Genomic DNA, 20,848 nt, shown 5'->3' on the forward strand with positions numbered 1-20,848 from the left:
GAATTAAAGGCAAAATTTCATTTTAAAATGAGTAAGAATAATAATAATCATTTTTTGTGTATATAAATATTTTGATATTTATTAATTTTTCATACTTGACTATTCATTGGTTTGGTGCCCCATCTGTATTACCCTGACTAGCGGACTAGTGGGCCGCGGTTAGTTCACATGAGTCCACTCTCAATAATTTTCTTTCCATTATATTTATCTTATGTATCTGGATGGGTCTATCGCCAATATTTATTTAATGCTGTATATCGTAATATATATCCTACTGCATCGGACTACTTCTCAGTAACTTCGTCGCTTTATAACTGTCGAAAACCACTGATGCTTTTGAAATGTCAGTGACGTGTCCGCACTTCCTGTTACAACGTGCAAACATGGCGGCTTCCAGAGGGAGAACAGTGGGATCTCTTATCTGGAGATGTGGGAGTTGCTGTGACAATGGCAACATCGTCTCATCCAGCTTGAGTAGTCAGGTAATGTCAGTCGTTTGATGCATAACGTCGCTATTGATTTACGAAAATATCCGCCCGGCTTTGAGCGCGCTGTTGCAGCGAGACTGTGAGAGCGTGTCCTTGGATAAGGCTAGCTAGCACACTAGCAAGCTGTCAAACTAATCTCAGTAAGCAGAACTGTATGAATATGTTTACACTGTGTGCCCAATTCACTACTCAGAGTCCTGCATACGGTAGTGGAAGATATCTAGCTAACACACAGTCGACTTAGCTAGCTAAATAATGCTAGCAGTGAAACATTGTAGTGGTTGTGCTAGCGTCTTCAGCCTTTCTTGCTTGCGCAACTTTCATTGGAATGATATTCATGGGTACGGCCGTCTTTGAAATGCTATAACTTGAAAAGGAAGTCTAATGTAATCATATATATAGCAGTAGTATGTACTGTAGGAGAACAGAGATATTCAAAGTTAAATGTGTTGTGTCCGCGCCAGGTGAAAGTGTTCAGTAGGCAGGTGAGCCTCAGCGCTGCGGTTCACAGGAAGAACCTGGCGGCAGCAGGGCCGGAGAAGTTCTCCGAGGAGTTCATTAAGAAGCAGGTGGAGGAGTTTAACATTGGCAAACGACACCTGGCCAACATGATGGGAGAGGACGCAGAGAACTTCACCCAGGAAGACATTGATGTAAGATAATACGATGTATGATGATTATTATCAAGAGACCTTGGGAGCTTTGTGTGCTAGGCAGCTGGAAGGGATAGCCCTGCCTGGTGTCCTATATAAACTACAAAACAAACTGAACACTTGTGAATGCAGTTAGCCAACAAGTCCAAAGAGAAGTATATTAGCCTCTGAATTATTCTGAATACATTTTAATTGGGAGCGTGTTGACAGTAAAAGGAGAAACTACAAATCATTCTTTTTGGCATAATTGTGTCTCAAATGAAGATGCTAAAATGCCACATGCAGTTATAGTATAGTAGCGGTATCAAGTGTGTTGCTCGGCCGTGCAGGGAGAGCTCTCCGCTGTCAGGCAGCAGCTGTGGTCCCGCACACCCCAACCAGCAGGGGCCAGCACTGTGTAATCTGCTATTAGCAACGCTCTCAACAACACACACACACACTCACCAGGACGTGCACACTCACTAAGGAGACACACACTCTTACTGACTCACGGAGACACACACACAACCTACATGTTTTATTCATTTCAGAAAGCGAAATGCATTATCTCCGATTGTCACCCTCATTTAGTTAAATGTCCCATTCTGCTGTGTTTGGTCCCCAAACTCCCTCCCACGTAATGAAGAGAGCTGTTAGTCCCAGCCTGGATAAGCAGAAGTGACGGCCAGCAGCTCCCTTCTAACTATGGAGGGAGAGACCAGCCTCTCTAACTATGGAGGGAGAGACCAGCCTCTAACTATGGAGGGAGAGACCAGCCTCTAACTATGGAGGGAGAGACCAGCCTCTAACTATGGAGGGAGAGACCAGCCTCTCTAACTATGGAGGGAGAGACCAGCCTCTCTAACTATGGAGGGAGAGACCAGCCTCTCTAACTATGGAGGGAGAGACCAGCCTCTAACTATGGAGGGAGAGACCAGCCTCTAACTATGGAGGGAGAGACCAGCCTCTCTAACTATGGAGGGAGAGACCAGCCTCTCTAACTATGGAGGGTGAGACCAGCCTCTAACTATGGAGGGAGAGACCAGCCTCTCTAACTATGGAGGGAGAGACCAGCCTCTCTAACTATGGAGGGAGAGACCAGCCTCTCTAACTATGGAGGGAGAGACCAGCCTCTCTAACTATGGAGGGAGAGACCAGCCTCTCTAACTATGGAGGGTGAGACCAGCCTCTAACTATGGAGGGAGAGACTATCCTCCGTCTCCACACTAACCTCCCTCCTCCCAGCCTCGCTCTTAGAGCGCTGAGGAAGCCAAGGAGAAAAAGTTTCAAAACTGGGGGGGGGGGAGGGGGGGGGGGGGGAGGGAGGGGGGGGGGGGGAGGGGGGGGGGGGGGGGGGGGGGGGGGGGGGGGGGGGAGACTGGCTGGGTGAGAGTGACACCACCTACCTGTCCACACACACACACACACACACACACACACACACACACACACACATCATCGGAAGAGACATCCATCTGTGGCCTAGATGCGCACACACACACACACCTGCAGACCCAGCGGTCCTGTCAGTAGTACCATCTGCAGGCCTCTAATGACCTGGCCAGCACTGCATGCTGGGCTGAACTCAGGATGAACCGTTGCTTGTCCTCTAGTCTACTTCCTGTCCTCTAGTCTGCTTCCTGCTTCCAGACAAAAGGCAGGCAGGAGGTAGATAGATAGATAAGGAGGGTAGAGGGAGAAAGTGCAGGTATGTTTCTGTGACTGCATGACCATCTGTTAAACTATTAAACTGTTGAATGTTTTATTTACAGAGGAGTATAGCCTATCTCTTTCCCTCCAGTCTGTTTGATAAGAAAGCAAGACCGCTGATGAAGGTGAGCTCCTCTACCCGTCTCCCTTTCTCTTCTCTCCTCTCCCTCTCTCTTCTCCTCTCCCTCTCCTTTCTCCTTTTCTCCCTCTTTCTTTACCTCCCTCTCTCCCTCCTTCTCTCTATCTCTTAACCCTTGTGCTGCCTTCGGGTCACATGACCCAAAGGTTCACAGCGAACCATCGTTGTGTTTACCCAATTTTACCCAATACAAAAACAAATAAAAATAATTTTCTTTTAACCTTCGCAATGTGGGGGGTCTGAGACAGCCCGACGGTTAAAAGAAAATGCTTCACTTTGTTTCTGTATGCGTCGCAATACGACGGTGGTTCACAATGACTGATGGGTCAGAATGCCCTGAAGATAACACAAGGGTTAAGGATTCCTCCTTGTGGTGTACAGTTAAGTCAGTTAAGTGATTAATGAATTGCCTGTGTCTTTGTTAACCAGCATCCAGATGAAATATTTCCAAGACAACGAGGCAAGTGTTGTTACCTTCCAACTGAAAGCAGTTTTTATAGCTTAAATCGTTTTAATATGACTTTATATACTCTGCACTTATACACCTCTGGTTCATATCTCAGTAGATACCAGTGTTAGTTTCTTACAAAGCAGAGCATTTTCTAGCCAATGAGCTTGGTTTCTGTGTCCTCCCTCCTCTAGCTGTCCAATGGGGAGCAGACAGGCGGCCTTTCCACTTCCTGTTCTACACTGGAAAGCAGTCCTACTACAACCTGATGCATGTGAGTATTGGCTGTTAGTCTCAGCCTCCATCCTCTGTCCCAGCCTCACCCCAGCCTCCATCCTTTCTCCCAGCCTCCATCCTCTGTCCCAGCCTCACCCCAGCCTCCATCCTTTCTCCCAGCCTCCATCCTCTGTCCCAGCCTCACCCCAGCCTCCATCCTTTCTCCCAGCCTCCATCCTCTGTCCCAGCCTCACCCCAGCCTCCATCCTTTCTCCCAGCCTCCATCCTCTGTCCCAGCCTCACCCCAGCCTCCATCCTTTCTCCCAGCCTCCATCCTCTGTCCCAGCCTCACCCCAGCCTCCATCCTTTCTCCCAGCCTCCATCCTCTGTCCCAGCCTCACCCCAGCCTCCATCCTTTCTCCCAGCCTCCATCCTCTGTCCCAGCCTCACCCCAGCCTCCATCCTTTCTCCCAGCCTCCATCCTCTGTCCCAGCCTCACCCCAGCCTCCATCCTTTCTCCCAGCCTCCATCCTCTGTCCCAGCCTCACCCCAGCCTCCATCCTTTCTCCCAGCCTCCATCCTCTGTCCCAGCCTCACCCCAGCCTCCATCCTTTCTCCCAGCCTCCATCCTCTGTCCCAGCCTCACCCCAGCCTCCATCCTTTCTCCCAGCCTCCATCCTCTGTCCCAGCCTCACCCCAGCCTCCATCCTTTCTCCCAGCCTCCATCCTAGCCTCACCCCAGTGTCACCCCCAGCCTCCATCCTCTGCACCAGTCCCCAGCTCCAGCCCTGTTCTGCTGAGAGTGGCCTCAGAGAGGCTGTCAGACCCCATTACACACACCGGAGAGCAGCTGAACACGGGGGGGAGCAGGGAGCAGCTGAACACAGGAAGGGGGGGGGCAGCTGAACACCCCCCCTCTCCTCACCCCCTCTCTCTCCTCTCTCCCCCTCTCTCTCCCTCTCTCTCCTCTCACCCCCTCTCTCCTCTCACCCCCTCTCTCCTCTCACCCCCTCTCTCCTCTCTTCCTCTCTCTCTCCTCTCAACCCCTCTCTCTCCTCTCGCTCTCTCTCCTCTCCCTCTCCTCTCTCCCCCCCTCTCTCCTCTCCCCCCCTCTCTCCTCTCCCCCCCTCTCTCCTCTCTCCCTCTCTCCTCTCACCCCCTCTCTCTCCTCACCCTCTCTCCTCTCACCCTCTCTCTCTCCTCTCACCCCCTCTCTCTCTCTACCTCTCTCCTCTCACCCCCTCTCTCTCCCTCTCTCCTCTCACCCCCTCTCTTTCTCTCCCCCTCTCTCTCCTCTCACCTCCTCTCTCCCCTCACCCCCCTCTCTCCCTCTCTCCTCTCACCCCCTCCCTTTTCTCTCCTCCCTCTCTCTCCTCTCTCCCTCTCTCTCCTCTCACCCCCTCTCTCTCCTCTCTCCTCTCTCCCTCTCTCCTCTCTACCTCTCTCTCCTCTCTCCCCTCTCTCCTCTCACCCCCTCTCTCTCCCTCTCTCCTCTCACCTCTCTCTATCCTCTCTCCCTCTCTCTCCTCTCACCCCCTCTCTCTCTCCTCTCACCCCCTCTCTCTCTCCTCTCTCCCCCTCTCTCCTCTCACCCCCTCTCTCTCCTCTCTCCCTCTCCCTCTCCTCTCTCCTCTCACCTCTGTCTCTCACCTCTCTCTATCCTCTCTCCCTCTCTCTCCTCTCACCCCCTCTCTCTCCTCTCTCCCTCTCTCCTCTCACCCCCTCTCTCTCCTCTCACCCCTCTCTCTCCTCTCACCCCCTCTCTCTCCTCTCACCCCCTCTCTCTCCTCTCACCCCCTCTCTCTCCTCTCTCCCCCTCTCTCCTCTCTCCCCCTCTCTCCTCTCTCCCCCTCTCTCCCTCTCTCTCCTCTCTCCCTCTCCCCCTCTCTCCTCTCACCCCCTCTCTCCCTCTCTCTCCTCTCTCCCTCTCTCTCCTCTCTCCCTCTCTCTCCTCTCTCCCTCTCTCTCCTCTCTCCCTCTCTCTCCTCTCTCCCTCTCCCCTCTCTCCCTCTCTCTCCTCTCTCCCTCTCTCCTCTCTCTCCCTCTCTCCTCTCTCTCCTCTCTCCCTCTCTCTCCTCTCTCCCTCTCTCTCCTCTCTCCCTCTCTCTCCTCTCTCCCTCTCTCCTCTCTCTCCCTCTCTCCTCTCTCTCCTCTCTCCCTCTCTCTCCTCTCTCCCCCTCTCTCCTCTCTCCCCCTCTCTCCCTCTCTCTCCTCTCTCCCTCTCCCCCTCTCTCCTCTCACCCCCTCTCTCCCTCTCTCTCCTCTCTCCCTCTCTCTCCTCTCTCCCTCTCTCTCCTCTCTCCCTCTCTCTCCTCTCTCCCTCTCTCTCCTCTCTCCCTCTCCCCTCTCTCCCTCTCTCTCCTCTCTCCCTCTCTCCTCTCTCTCCCTCTCTCCTCTCTCTCCTCTCTCCCTCTCTCTCCTCTCTCCCTCTCTCTCCTCTCTCCCTCTCTCTCCTCTCTCCCTCTCTCCTCTCTCTCCCTCTCTCCTCTCTCTCCTCTCTCCCTCTCTCTCCTCTCTCCCTCTCTCTCCTCTCTCCCTCTCTCTCCTCTCTCCCTCTCTCCTCTCTCTCCTCTCACTCCCTCTCCTTCTCTTGGCTACATTCACTCCTCCCATCCTCTGTTTTCACTCTTGGTTGACCTTGGGCATCTCCTCAGTAGATAAGAAGTGTGTCTGTTTGTGTGTGTGGGGGTGTATGAGTGTGTGTGTGTGTGTGAGTTTGTGTGTGTGTGTGTGTGTGTCAGTAAGGCCTCCCATGTGCCCTGCAGCAGTGTGCCCCCTGCTGTTGGTTTAAATATGTTTGGTTCTGGCTGCCTCTCTCTCCTCCTCCCTCTCTTTACCCCTCACCCCTCCTTACTTCTTCTGTCATCCTTCTCACACACACACTCTCTCACACTCACACACACACTCACACACACATCATTCAAACTAGATCTGTTCTCTGTGGCTGGCGTCTTGTACGAGCTGGCCACAGCATGGCGTTCTGCCATGTCAGGCTAGTGTAGCATGACCCACACCCCACCCCCGCCCTCCTCCATTCCTCCTCCTTTTTCCGATTTTCTATTACCCTTTTCTGTGATGAAAATTGCTTTTTTGCTTGATGTTTGCTTTCGTGGTGGAGTAGTAGTGGATTAGAGGCCTCTATCAGGAAGGAATTAAACATCTGGGGAATAATTGACGGGGAAATTAGTTCTCACACCCAGGACTGTGGCTCAGGGACGTGACCCGCATGCCTGCCTCTGTCTGTCTGCCTCTGTCTGTCTGCCTCTCTCTGTCTGCCTCTGTCTGCCTGGCTCTCTCTGTCTGCCTCTCTTTGTCTGCCTCTGTCTGCCTCTGCCTGCCTCTCTCTGTCTGCCTTTGTCTGTCTGCCTCTCTGTCTGTTTCTGTCATTGTCTGCCAGCCCCCAGCCTCTCCCCCCAGCCTCAGGGGGGTGAGGTGAGGTGGGGGGGATGGGGTGAGGTGGGGGGGGGCTACGGGAGGGAGGGAGGGGGGGGGGCAGGGAGTGTTGTATGTTACAACTCCAGCACCTACCTCAATTCAATTTCCCCACCTAATTAAATCCAGCCAGGAATGGGGACAGATATGGCATCTCCCTCCATAACAAACAAAAGCGCGTGTGTGTGTGTGTGTGTAGGACACCTTTGCCAGGGTGCTGGCTGCAGAGAAGCAGCAGGATCGCCTGAGGGCCAGGAGTCTGCTTCCAGAACCATCCAAAAAAAGGTGAGTGACAACGAGTGTGTTTGGGAGGTTTGCGCTGGCATCCTGTCTGTGTGTAGGGGAAGGGGGCAGGGGTGTGTGTCTTGACTAAAAGTGTGTGTGTGTTGAAAGCTCTCTGGGCGGTAGCAGGTGGCTGTTTAAGGAAGAGCTGGAGGAGCTGCTGGTGGAGACCATCTCTGACTACGATGTAAGAACACTGCTGCTAACTCTGCTTTGCAATGTTATTAAATGCGTATTTCATTTTAACCTTACTTTGACAATTCTTGCTCTGATTCAACCCATAGTCAAATAACTGTAATTATATTTGTATTGGCATTATTTGGTTCATGCTGATACACTGTTCAGTTTCCAATCTTCCTTTAAACCATAGGAGAATTAGCTTAGGTTGTTTGGCCAATATTTAACCCCCTACACTTTACACTCCTGCTAGCTTTACACACCTGCTAGCTTTACACTCCTGATAGCTTTACACTCCTGCTAGCTTTACACTCCTGATAGCTTTACACTCCTGCTAGCATTACACACCTGCTAGCATTACACTCCTGCTAGCTTTACACTCCTGCTAGCTTTACACTCCTGCTAGCTTTGCAGCCAGAATAATCTTACTAATGGTACAGTTCACTCTGTCACCACTAGATGGTATCGTCAAGCAGAAATTAAGGAAAGAAGCAGTTTAGGCTGTGTCCAGGCAATGACCTGTGTGTCCCTGTGTGTGTGTGTGTCCCTGTCTGTCTTTGTGTCCATGTCTGTCTGTGTGTCCCTGTGTGTGTGTGTGTGTGTGTCTCTAGTACCAGCGTTTCCTGCAGCTGGTGATGCGTTTGCAGGAGAGAGGCAGCAGCGGTGAGGAGGACTTCCTGCTTAGCCTGCGCCGACGCCTGGAGGTCCAGTCCAGCAGACAGGAAGTACCCCCCCTGCAGGTGGACGAGCAGGGCCACTCATACACCACTGCTGAGGGTACACACACAAACTCATACAGCACTGCTGAGGGTACACACACAAACTCATACACCACTGCTGAGGGTACACACACAAACTCATACAGCACTGCTGAGGGTACACACACAAACTCATACACCACTGCTGAGGGTACACACACAAACTCATACAGCACTGCTGAGGGTACACACACAAACTCACACACCACTGCTGAGGGTACACACACAAACTCATACAGCACTGCTGAGGGTACACACACAAACTCATACACCACTGCTGAGGGTACACACACAAACTCATACAGCACTGCTGAGGGTACACACACAAACTCATACAGCACTGCTGAGGGTACACACACAAACTCATACAGCACTGCTGAGGGTACACACACAAACTCATGCAGCACTGCTGAGGGTACACACACAAACTCATACAGCACTGCTGAGGGTACACACACAAACTCATGCAGCACTGCTGAGGGTACACACACAAACTCATACAGCACTGCTGAGGGTACACACACAAACTCATACAGCACTGCTGAGGGTACACACACAAACTCATGCAGCACTGCTGAGGGTACACACACAAACTCATACAGCACTGCTGAGGGTACACACACAAACTCATACAGCACTGCTGAGGGTACACACACAAACTCATACAGCACTGCTGAGGGTACACACACAAACTCATACACCACTGCTGAGGGTACACACACAAACTCATACAGCACTGCTGAGGGTACACACACACACAACAGTATCGTGACCCAGACTGAATACATAATTTCCTGTGTTTCAGGAAGGAGGAAGTCAGCGACGGGCTCGGTGGTGCTGACAGACAGAGGCTCCGGTGATGTCATCATCAACGGCTCCCACTGTCACCACTACTTCACTGTCCTGCAGGACCGGTACGCTGGGGTAGCATGGTGTGTGTATCCTGTGTGTGTGTGTGTATCCTGTGTGTGTGTGTGTATCCTGTGTGTGTGTGTGTATCCTGTGTGTGTGTGTGTATCCTGTGTGTGTGTGTGTATCCTGTGTGTGTGTGTGTCATTCTCCCACTCTAAGATGCAAGTCTTGTTGTGGTTCCAACAGCAGTGTTGAGAGCTCTGGTTGTATAATCTGCTAGAGGAGGTAATTACACAGGTGAGCGAGTGTGTGCTGTCACTTCAGCCCAGTGCAGGACTAATTGGACAAGAAGGGTGATGTTTGACAGTGTCAGCACAGGTCTTTCAGCCTGGGATGCTGCAACATACACTAGACACACACACACAACCCAAGACACACACACAGGACACGACACACACACACAACACGAGGCACACAAACACTAGTAAGTATAAGCTTGTCTTTCTGATTCTTGCTGAGTCAGAAGTCACTGTTGCGTGGCTGTAACCCTAGCCCCTCCCCCCTCCTTTCCCCCCTCCCCAGAGAACAGCTGATGTTCCCTCTGGTCTTCACGGGGGTGTTGGGGCGCTTCAACGTGCGCTGCAGCGTTGCCGGGGGCGGCCACTCCAGCCAAGCAGGGGCGCTGCGTCTGGCCCTGTCCCGTGCTCTGCTCAGCTTCCTGTCCCAGGGCCAGGTGGAGAACATGAGACAAGGTGAGCACTTCCTGTCTGAAGGCCAGGTGGAGAACATGAGACAAGGTGAGCACTTCCTGTCTGAAGGCCAGGTGGAGAACATGAGACAAGGTGAGCACTTCCTGTCTGAAGGCCAGGTGGAGAACATGAGACAAGGTGAGCACTTCCTGTCTGAAGGCCAGGTGGAGAACATGAGACAAGGTGAGCACTTCCTGTCTGAAGGCCAGGTGGAGAACATGAGACAAGGTGAGCACTTCCTGTCTGAAGGCCAGGTGGAGAACATGATACAAGGTGAGCACTTCCTGTCTGAAGGCCAGGTGGAGAACATGAGACAAGGTGAGCACTTCCTGTCTGAAGGCCAGGTGGAGAACATGAGACAAGGTGAGCACTTCCTGTCTGAAGGCCAGGTGGAGAACATGAGACAAGGTGAGCACTTCCTGTCTGAAGGCCAGGTGGAGAACATGAGACAAGGTGAGCACTTCCTGTCTGAAGGCCAGGTGGAGAACATGAGACAAGGTGAGCACTCTCACATTTAGTCATTTAGCAGACGCTCTTATCCAGAGCGACTTACAGTAAGTACAGGGACATTCCCCTGAGGCAAGTAGGGTGAAGTGCCTTGCCCAAGGACACAATCACTCCCCTATCAGTGCAGACAAATAGACTAGAAGAACACAAGATTCATACTAGATATTCATATCTAGTATGAAGTAGAATAATATAAAATAAACATATACAATAAAATGGTTTAGTGAGACAGAATCACAAGGTTGAAAACCCTAAATACAGAAATGATGCTTCAGTTGGATTTGTTTTGGTTTTCACGTTTCTGTCTCTTGTCTCCCTGGGCAACCTCCCCCCTGTTGCCTGGCAGCCGGGCTGCTGACCCCTGACCCCAGAGTGAGGGAGAGGAAGAAGCCAGGACAGGAAGGAGCTCGCAGGAAGTTCACCTGGAACAAACGCTGAAGGAGGAGGAGTGAAAACAACAAGATTCTCAGTAACAGAAATAGACTGAACAATGAAATGTCTTAACAAGACTGGATCTACAGACCATTACTGATGATCATCACCTGTGCTGATGGAAAATTTAAGAAGACAGTTCATTGAAACGTCCATAATAAATGTTTTGATTTGTCAAACACGTGGCTGAAGTGAGACGTACCTGCGTGCACCTGTCTGTCATGTGACATCTCACATGTTGTAATGTGCTTCCGCCGCCACATGAGGGCGCTATACTACAAAGAAAGGCGGCCGCTTACACGTGTTAAAAAATAAAATACTTTTTTCACAGAATGCTGGAGTTGCTTGTTCTGTTTTAAGGCCAACATGAAACGGCACTAAATAAAACCAGTAAGAAGCTTTTCGAGATGCTTCCATCCTTCCTCAACTGTTTGTGACTAGAAACGTTCTTGCCGTGTTGGACACGAGCGCTGTCCAGGTGCTGAAAAGCCGGTAAGAACGTTTGTTCACGTGATATAGGCTTTCCTGTCTACCGACAAACTAGACTCCTGGGAAGGAAACGTTAACCACGGGGTGGCGACAGTTTATTTGAATTTCATTTTTACGTTTGGTAAAAATAAACGTTTACATTCGTCAGGTTTGTTATTGCGCCGTCTTGCCGCTCAGCGTCGTAGATTATAAAGTTTTCCAGGCAGATCTTAACAAGATTACTCCGCCCACACGTGTACAGCCCTTTTCCGGTCAACGGAATACCTATTAGGTGTGTGTAAAATACAGAGGAATTCTGGTATTTAAAAATGGTGCCACACTAATACAAATAAAAATGGATCCGCCTAATCCTGTTACTCACCTGATAACGGAAGAACTCGCAAATTGCCCTGTTTGGGAAATGGAGATGTCCTAGTATCTGATTGGACGATTGTACGGCATGCTGTTGATTGGCACATGAGGACGCGAGGCACCAGCTTACAACCGAATTACTGATACCGAAATCACAGTGAGAGTCACGGAGGGTAGCTTACCCCGTCCTCCATTTCAGTGAGAAAAATCTAATATTTATTATTCCAGTCATACTTGATGGATGCTGCGGGGCTAACCCTTCAGATGATGACTGATGTCGACTGCAACAGCAACGCCGTTAACGCAGAGCTCGAGGTGGTGAAGTTGCAGCAGCTCGTTCGGAAACTAGAGAAGCAAAACGAGCAGCTTAGGGCGAGCGCGGTGAACGGTTGCTCCACGAGCCCCCGTATCCAAACCACCTCACCAGCCTGCATACTAGACAGCAGACCCGTCCCGGGGGGGTACCGTCTCCCTAGCCCGCTGACCGCCCTGCTGTGCCGGTCCTCCTTCTGCCCGGCAGACGATTCTTTCCAGTATTTTCTTTCGCATTCCGCTGCAGATGCCGCGGTTGAAGCTCAGGGCGGTGAGGGCGAGCCCACGGTTCTGGACGAGGTGGCGCTGCTGGATCTGGACTCCATGTTCTCCCTTGACAAGTCTGACGATTCCTGGTAAGGTTGTCCTAAACATTGTTTTTGTAGCTACTCATCCCTGTTACAAGTGAAACATGACATTTGTAGTTAATTCATCGAATTTCTAAGATGGACTACCATCTGCAATCAGTGTTTTATTTCCAGTGTTTAATTGGCGTTCAGTTAAAAAAAAAAAACCTTTTGAAGCTACAAGTGCGTGAGCTTATAACCACACCACGTGATTGAGCCTGTGAGTGAGCACACGAGCCGTTTAGAAGTTTGATGAAACAGTCTTATTCAAAAGCAGCGGCACAGGAACTAACTTTATAGAGGCCACAGTCTCCATCACAGTCATAGTCAGTCACCACTCTGAGAAACAACATGAACATGTAAACATGCTGTTTGGTTTGGACAGAGCCTGGCAGGCACCTCACCTCCCTCCCCTACCTCCCACCTCCTCTCCCCCCTCCCTGCAGGTTGTATGTGTCAGCTAGGGCCAGGCCGTGGCAGCGCCCCCTGCTGTCTCCCCTGCAGTGGTGCAGGCAGGTGCTGGACGGGCTCAGAGGGGAGGGGGAGGCTTCCAGACGCTCCCAGTGTCTCAGGCAGGCCCCAGGTACGAGCGCACACCTGTACGAGCGCACACCTGTACACCTGCACACCTGTACACCTGGACACACCTGTACACCTGGGCACACCTGTACACCTGGGCACACCTGTACACCTGGGCACACCTGTACACCTGGGCACACCTGTATACTCACAACTGACCTGTACACCTAGAACAGGATGTCCAATCATTTAAACGAGTGTAAGGTGTGTATGTGTGTGTGACTTGATATTTCTAAGCAAGTGAGGGAGGAAGTGATACTTACTAGTGATGTGATGACACCTGTGATGAACACCTCCATCCAGCTGGTTAACTAGCTAACCTAAGCACGCTAACACCATGGGCCTGGTCTGGAACAAAAGCAGGTTTTCTGACTCTGCTGAAAGAGCTAGGGAGACACCCCAACTGATGCTTGAAGACGAGTAGTTTGGTTTCAAGTAACTCATGGAACATCTTTAAACTGGAGGTGAGATGAAAGTGAGATGATCAAGTACAGTCAGAGCTTGAGAAAGAAAAGGGAGGGAGAGAGACGAGGAGAGAAAGAGGAGAGTGCTGACAGGGCAGGTGACTGAGGTGGTGTAACCATCTGACAGGATTAGTGAGGTATAACTGTCCAACTCCTGTCTATTTTAGACAGCTGGGGGAAGGGGAAGGACATGATCTACCTGCCAGACACAGTCACATCACATGACACAACACTGTCTCGGTCACCTCCCCTCTCCACCTCCTCTCCTCCCTCTCCACCTCCCCTCCTCCCTCTCCACCTCCCCTCCTCCCTCTCTACCTCCTCTCCTCCCTCTCCACCTCCCCTCCTCCCTCTCTACCTTCTCTCCTCCCTCTCCACCTCCCCTCCTCCCTCTCCACCTCCCCTCCTCCCTCTCCACCTCCTCTCCTCCCTCTCCACCTCCCCTCCTCCCTCTCCACCTCCCCTCCTCCCTCTCTACCTCCTCTCCTCCCTCTCCACCTCCCCTCCTCCCTCTCTACCTTCTCTCCTCCCTCTCCACCTCCCCTCCTCCCTCTCTACCTTCTCTCCTCCCTCTCCACCTCCCCTCCTCCCTCTCCACCTCCCCTCCTCCCTCTCTACCTCCTCTCCTCCCTCTCTACCTCCCCTCCTCCCTCTCTACCTTCTCTCCTCCCTCTCCACCTCCCCTCCTCCCTCTCTACCTCCTCTCTTCCCTCTCCACCTCCCCTCCTCCCTCTCCACCTCCCCTCCTCCCTCTCTACCTCCTCTCCTCCCTCTCTACCTCCCCTCCTCCCTCTCTACCTCCTCTCCTCCCTCTCCACCTCCCCTCCTCCCTCTCCACCTCCCCTCCTCCCTCTCTACCTTCTCTCCTCCCTCTCCACCTCCTCCCTCTACCACTACCAGGTCCGGTCGCCATGGTAACCGTCTGTACATGAAAGGACTGTGTTGTTCCTTGATGCCAAGCAGCTTTTCTTTTCCCTGACAGCGTTAGACCCAGCACCCTCTGTCTCACACACACACACACTGTGTACACACACACTGTATACACACACACACTACACACACTCACACCGTATAAAGGGATATTATGTGCTTCTTTTAGCAGCTGTGTATTAATGATCTCTGTGACCCTAACCCTAACCTTCTCTGAGGGTTCTTCCTCCTTCGTGTTTACTCTGCTTGTGTTTGTCCTCTAGTACATCTTCTCTCTCTGACAATCGCTGATGAGGTTTGTGCGAGTGTGCATGCATGAGTGAGAGTGTGTGTGTGCATATGCGTATGAGTGTGTGTGCATATGTGTATGAGTGTGTGAGAGAGTGATGCTGTTCCTGGTGCCGGTCTGGGATGAGTTGGATTGAGCTGTGTGTGTGAATGCAGCCCAGTGTCTCAGTCTGAACACGTGTGTGTGTGTGTGTGTGTGTGTGTGTGTGTGTGTGTGTGTGTGTGTACAGCAGATGTTGTTGCTCAGCGCTGCTTTATGACTCTAGAGTGAGGTAAGTGTACGTGAGTCAGAGAGCACTGACTGCAGTGCGTGTGTGTGAGAGAGAGGTCAGATATGAGCACCCTTGTTTCCCCCATCAGTGCCTCATCCACTGCGCCCTGCCTCACACACAAACACAGCCCTGCTGACGTGCTAGAGGGTTAACATAATCCACTACTGGGATTATTTTCTATGATCACATGGACATAATCATGCATACCATTCACACTGGTTGCTTGTTACCACTTGAACTGAGTTTACAGCTCAGTTCAAATTATATCAGATAAAAATGTCTCTCCTCCAGAGACAGTCATACATCAAGAGTAGATTAAAATGATGTTGAAACACAGATATCCAGGGTTCTCCTTAGTGCTGTGAGTTGGCGCATGTCAGTTCAGGCAGACATCAAGAGCAGACATATCCATATTATTAGTTTCCACATGCACGAAACTTGGTCTGGTTACTCATACCAGTCCCCTCAACATGCAGGAAGAATCATTTCATGCGGGGATAATTTGTTTTCTGTTTTTTTGTCCCTCTACCTCTGTTCACAAAAAACGGCCTGATATAATCTGTATCCCCTATGTGACTTTTGCTAGAAAAGACCAGACATCCATATTATCTTACGTTGTTCATTGTGACCAAAAGAACATAGAAAATAACACACGATGGCAGGACAGACCCATTGCATGTTAGGGGAGGGGGTACACATATCAGGTGGAAAAAAAACGGCCTGATATAATCTGTATCCTAGGCAGCCTGTTTGAGTTGAGATAGCATGCTAGGATACTGCTAACAAGTTTCAACCATGCTGGTCACACGATGGAGGTTCATTATTCAATGATGGTTGAAGTGTGAAGCATTGTTTCCCCTCTCAGTGCCCTCCCATCTCCACCCCCTCCTCCTCACCTCCCTGAGTCCCATGGTGAAGGATCCTGAGAGAACTCCCTCCTTCCTCACTCGCCCCACCAGTAAGATCCCTGACCCTCCCGGCTCTGCCCTCCTCCTCTTTTGTCATACAAAATTCCATAATGCTAGTGTTCTAAGTGTGTCTCTGTGTGTGTGTGTGTGTGTGTGTGCGCGTGTGCAGGTGGTCTGAGCGCTGAGCAGGAGGCAGACTGCGTCTCCCTGGGTTACAAGCTGCAGGACCTGACTGATGTCCAGGTGATGGCTCGCCTGCAGGAGGAGAGTGAGTCCCCTATAACCATAGCAACCCTGGTCTCTCTCCGTTTCTCTCTGGTCTCCCTCCCTCTCTCTCTGTCTGAGATCATAACAGTGCGTTCACACTGCAGCGGAGCGGGCGGCGCGTGGCGTCGGCTTCCAATTCATTTTCAATGAAACCAGGCGTTGACGCTCGCGTAGGGCATTGTGGGAAGGCGAGCGGAGCGGAGCGGAGCGTTGCAAGTTGGATTTTCTCAACTTTATGTAAATGAGGAGCGTGAAAACGCTAGCGTTGGCCAATCGGATTACATTACGTGACTGTTCTGTGCCACTGCTAGCCCAGCCTACAAACGACTGGTTGAGTGACCGGTGGCGTAACATGTATTCTACTGTAATCTTGCACTAGTAAAATCTTGCACTTACATAAATGTTGTGTAAAAGTGGTATTTTGATCGATATTGTGAGTACATGAACCCAAATCTGCACGCTTGGCCATGACTACAACAGTGACCTTAGAGAACTACAACTCTGTATTAACTTGTCTAACACGCCCCCGAGCGTGGTGTACTGTGGGAAGGCAAGCGATGCAGAGCGTTAAAAAACGCTGCAGTGTGAACGCACTGTAAGTAGCTACTAGAGCCACTCTGACTGTGTTCCAGAGTTGAGGACTGGTCTGTGTTGAGCAGGAACAGTGACCTGCTCTCAGCTCCAGCTGATTGATGTCTGACAGGTGTGAGAGCTGTGGTGGGGGTGATGATGATGTCATTGTCTACCTGTCCAGAACAGTCAGATATCCAGAGTGTGCAGGTGGTTTGGTTTCAGGGCTTCTGAACTTAAAGGAAGTTGTTCTCTGACTGTTTCTCTGTTCTGCCCTTCCTAACATTACCTTTTATTTGATTACATGTTAACTACTGTTTAACTCACTACTACATTGTTTAAACTTTTTTTTTGTTGCTCACAAGACCTCCAAGCTCATCGTTATTTCAGCTTTATTAACCCCAGGAGGTGACCCTAACTGTGTGCATGGTTGGTGTGTGTGTGTGTGTGTGTGTGTGTGTGTGTGTGTGTGTGTGTGTGTGTGTGTGTGTGTGTGTGTGTGTGTGTGTGTGTGTGTGTGTGTGTGTGTGTGTGTGGGCGCTCGTACCCCCCTCCCCCAGGTCTCCGTCAGGACTATGCCTCCACCTCAATCACTCGGAGCAGCTCCAGTTTCTGCTTCCAGTTCAGCCAGCAGGGGGAGCCCCACCTGCAGGGGGAGGAGCAGGAGGAACGGGGGTCCCGGAAGCCTGGCCTTCCCCACTCCCACACGTTCTCCAGCCTCCGAGACTGGCGCAGAAGCATCTCCAGCCCCCAGTGTCCCTCTTCCGGGTCCTCCCAGCCCAGCCCCCCCTCCAGCCCCTGCACACCCCAGCTGCAGGCCTTCAGGCCTGGGTCAGGTGAGCAGGAAAGGCCCAAGCTTCTGCTCATGGTCATTGAAGGCCTACATGTTTCTTTTAGAACTGAAATATGATATCTCGCTCTAAATGTTTATCTACTGTATATATTAACGCAACGTTTGACAACTGTCCTCAATGACCTCCATGTTCCTAGAGCAGCCAGGGTCCTCTCAGCAGATATACACATAAAGATATCCAGTAGATATAGATCTATGTAGACTGTAGAGGATATCTGGAGGCTTAGGGGCAGAGCTAACAAGGGAGAACTAAAAGGATAACTTGAAATGTTACATTCATGCAGAATTCTGGTTTTCCTGTGTGTGTGTTCCTGTTTAGATAAGCTGCGTCGGAGCATGCCCAGCCTGGTCAGAGTTCCCAGCATGCCAAGTGTGCCCAACCCAGCCAATCACACGTGCTCTCCTTCCCAGCTCAGGAATAGTCAGAGCTTTGACTCGTCCAATGGGCTCGCCCGACTGCAGGCCTGCAGTGAGTCCCTCCCCTTCCCCCTGGATTGTCACATGTAACAAACAAACACCATATTAAGTAAACATAGCTCACAGATACAAGGCTAAACCATCACAGCACCACCTAGTGGCTACTGTACTGATGGCATAGCTTTACATAGTGGCTACTGTACTGATGGCATAGCTTTACATAGTGGCTACTGTACTGATGGCATAGCTTTACATAGTGGCTACTGTACTGTACTGATGGCATAGCTTTACATAGTGGATACTGTACTGATGGCATAGCTTTACATAGTGGATACTGTACTGTACTGAAGGCACAGCGCCACCTATAGGCCTCTACATAGAGCTGTTTCCTATCTACTCCACAGAGCAGTAATATGTGTGTGTGTGTGTGTGGCAGCATCCCTCGCCCAGAGCGTTGTCAACTTCGGGGCGTTGTCGCGGCAACCCCTCAAAGCGACGGCGTACGTCAGCCCCACCGTCAAGGGTTCCGTTGCCATGCCAACCTCCACCAGCCTGCAGTCTCTGATCCCTAACAAGGCCACGCCCCCTCGTAGCTCCCTGCCACACCCCGCCTCCTTCGTAGGCTCCGCCTCCCGCAGCAGGACCAGCCAACCAGCACGCAGGTAGGCCACAAAATGCACATTTTACATTTTCATATTTTTTCCGACACTTTTATCCAAAGCAAAATACGGATAGTGTGTATACAGTGTAGCTCATGCTGTAGGGTTGTTGGTTAGAGGCGCTATAGAATGGTCTGTATTACCCAGCCACAGTGCAAAGTAACCACATCTCAGCTATCAGACATCATGCATAGTAACCACATCCCACATCTCTGCTATATGAACACGTATTATTATCATTATTTAACCCTTGTGTTATCTTCGGGTCATTATGACCCATCAGTCATTGTGACCCACCGTCGTATTGCGACAACTTTACCGCATACAAAAACAAAGTGAAGCATTTTATTTTAACCGTTGGGCTGTCTCAGACCCCCCACATTGCGAAGGTTAAAAGAAAATGCTTTTTATTCGTTTTTGTGTTGGGTCAAATTGTCGGAACACAACGATGGTTCATCACAAGGGTTAAAGGGGGTCTGATCACCAGGGTTATGTTCAGAGTGAGACTGTCTATGATCTGTGTTTGGTACTGACTGTGTTGGGTGACTGTGTTTGGTACTGACTGTGTTTGGTACTGACTGTGTTTGGTACTGACTGTGTTGGGTGACTGTGTTGGCTGACTGTGTTTGTGTTCATGTCCAGTTTACTGACGCCTCCCAAGAACCTGTCGGCCTTGAGTGCGCTTCCAGACAGGAGCTGGAGAGACGGCTGCTACTGACACACCCAGGAGATGCCCCCTCTGCTGGGGTTAGGGTCAGGGTTAGCCCCCTCTGCGCCTCAGGGTGTCGACCTGCCAAACTGGTGTCCCAGAGGAGAGGAGAAGGACTGTGAGACGCTTCAGGACAAACAGGAGGAAAGACAAGGTGCTAAACACTGTCTCAGGTGTGGTGCAGGTCTGGGATCTGGACATAGCACCTATTTACAGGCAGTGTGTGTGTGTGTGTGTGTGTGTGTGTGTTTGGGTGTGTGTTCTTGTCTGTGTTCATTCCACAGCTGTTTAATGCAGCCTGCACCACTAGGTCTGCTCCTTGGTACAATGTTGTGCAATACCCCCTCTGGGCTCCAGCTGACCTGAGACCTGTTCATACTGGGCTCCAGCTGACCTGAGACCTGTTCATACTGGGCTCCAGCTGACCTGAGACCTGTTCATACTGGGCTCCAGCTGACCTGAGACCTGTTCATACTGGGCTCCAGCTGACCTGAGACCTGTTCATACTGGGCTCCAGCTGACCTGAGACCTGTTCATACTGGGCTCCAGCTCAGATGTTCTTTACTACTTAAACGGATTAATAACGATGCTTTCTCCTGGGGGGAGAAGCAGTGAGATGCTGCTAAAACTAAATCTCTCCCTGTTATCGGGGCGTATTAGGTTGAATTTTTACTAACTAGATTTGTGTTTGTATATACAAACAAACAAATATATATTTATTACTAATACCATATTAAATATGAAGGAGCATTGTGGAAATGCTTATTGATGCAATATTCTGGGTTTTCAATATGAAGCTCTGGAACCAAATAAGAGTGTGTTTACAAAATGTCTGACTAACACAAGTGACTAAGTTGTTTTGAATTGTAACACTTTTTAAACGACAAAAATTTAATAGTGTATGGAATATTTGTAATTGTTGCACCAGTAAAATGAATGTTCAGAGTTTTTATTTGATTTGTGATTACAGGTTCTGTTCTTGGTTTGAGGAGCACTGAATAGATGAATTATGATGAATACTTGTAGCATTTGATCGCATTGTGTTTGAAAGGGTTATGGGTGTTAAAAAAACAGGGTACTTAGATTAGTTTATGCCACATTTCAGAATCTCACCCCAACACTTTTTGTAACTATATTTAATTGAAAGAGTGTATATGATCTCAAAGCAACTTCAATAAAGATTATTTAATAATTTCACTTGTATCTTGTATGGAAGCCTACTTTTTAATGTTTTATTTTATGTAGCACAATTAAAAGGGTTTAAATGAAACAATGGAGATTATTTACTTGGATATTAATTCCCTGATTATTTTCTAACACCTAAAATACATAATTCATTAGTCTTATTTTAGCCGGGTTCTATGGCCTTTAAACGATTAAGGGAAATAACATGTGTTTCTAAATATTACGGTCACAGTAAAGTTGTCTGAATAATCCCAACCACACGTTACAACGTCAAAAGGTCTGTTCCCATACCGGGAGTCGAACCCGGGCCGCCTGGGTGAAAACCAGGAATCCTAACCGCTAGACCATATGGGAGGTCTTAAGATGTCAGAGAATTTATGCCTTTTTAAATAATAATAGCATAAAACATTGAGTTTTCACTATTTT

At 50.2% G+C, this 20,848-nt stretch overlaps 1 protein-coding gene and 1 non-coding gene across 5 annotated transcripts; one reads left to right on the forward strand and one right to left on the reverse strand.

Moving 5' to 3' along the window:
* Positions 1 to 326: 326 nt before the first annotated feature.
* Positions 327 to 19,751, forward strand: slain1b (SLAIN motif family, member 1b). Of its 4 annotated transcripts, XM_062446880.1 has the most exons (11): positions 327 to 482; positions 953 to 1,141; positions 2,893 to 2,955; positions 3,399 to 3,429; positions 3,612 to 3,691; positions 7,265 to 7,350; positions 7,459 to 7,534; positions 8,136 to 8,301; positions 9,088 to 9,196; positions 9,717 to 9,886; positions 10,737 to 11,155. In XM_062446880.1, the coding sequence occupies exons 1-11, from the start codon at positions 342 to 344 to the stop codon at positions 10,826 to 10,828; spliced, it is 1,203 nt and encodes a 400-aa protein (XP_062302864.1). In that variant the 5' UTR covers positions 327 to 341; the 3' UTR covers positions 10,829 to 11,155. The 4 variants fall into 4 exon arrangements, with proteins under 4 accessions (XP_062302864.1, XP_062302862.1, XP_062302861.1 ...); XM_062446878.1 differs by lacking the exons at positions 327 to 482; positions 953 to 1,141; positions 2,893 to 2,955; ... (5 more) ...; positions 9,088 to 9,196; positions 9,717 to 9,886 and adding exons at positions 9,907 to 10,381; positions 12,768 to 12,918; positions 15,737 to 15,812; ... (3 more) ...; positions 18,306 to 18,531; positions 19,171 to 19,751 and having other exon boundaries at positions 10,737 to 12,330; XM_062446877.1 differs by lacking the exons at positions 327 to 482; positions 953 to 1,141; positions 2,893 to 2,955; ... (5 more) ...; positions 9,088 to 9,196; positions 9,717 to 9,886 and adding exons at positions 9,908 to 10,381; positions 12,768 to 12,904; positions 15,720 to 15,812; ... (3 more) ...; positions 18,306 to 18,531; positions 19,171 to 19,751 and having other exon boundaries at positions 10,737 to 12,330.
* A 953-nt stretch (positions 19,752 to 20,704) lies between these two features.
* On the reverse strand, positions 20,705 to 20,776 carry trnae-uuc (transfer RNA glutamic acid (anticodon UUC)). Its single transcript has one exon. It is a non-coding gene; the product is annotated as a tRNA-Glu (tRNA).
* Between the last annotated feature and the right edge of the window lie 72 nt (positions 20,777 to 20,848).

This window comes from Osmerus eperlanus, chromosome 21 (assembly GCF_963692335.1).
Source record: "Osmerus eperlanus chromosome 21, fOsmEpe2.1, whole genome shotgun sequence".
In the NCBI taxonomy this organism is placed as follows: Eukaryota; Metazoa; Chordata; class Actinopteri; order Osmeriformes; family Osmeridae; genus Osmerus; species Osmerus eperlanus.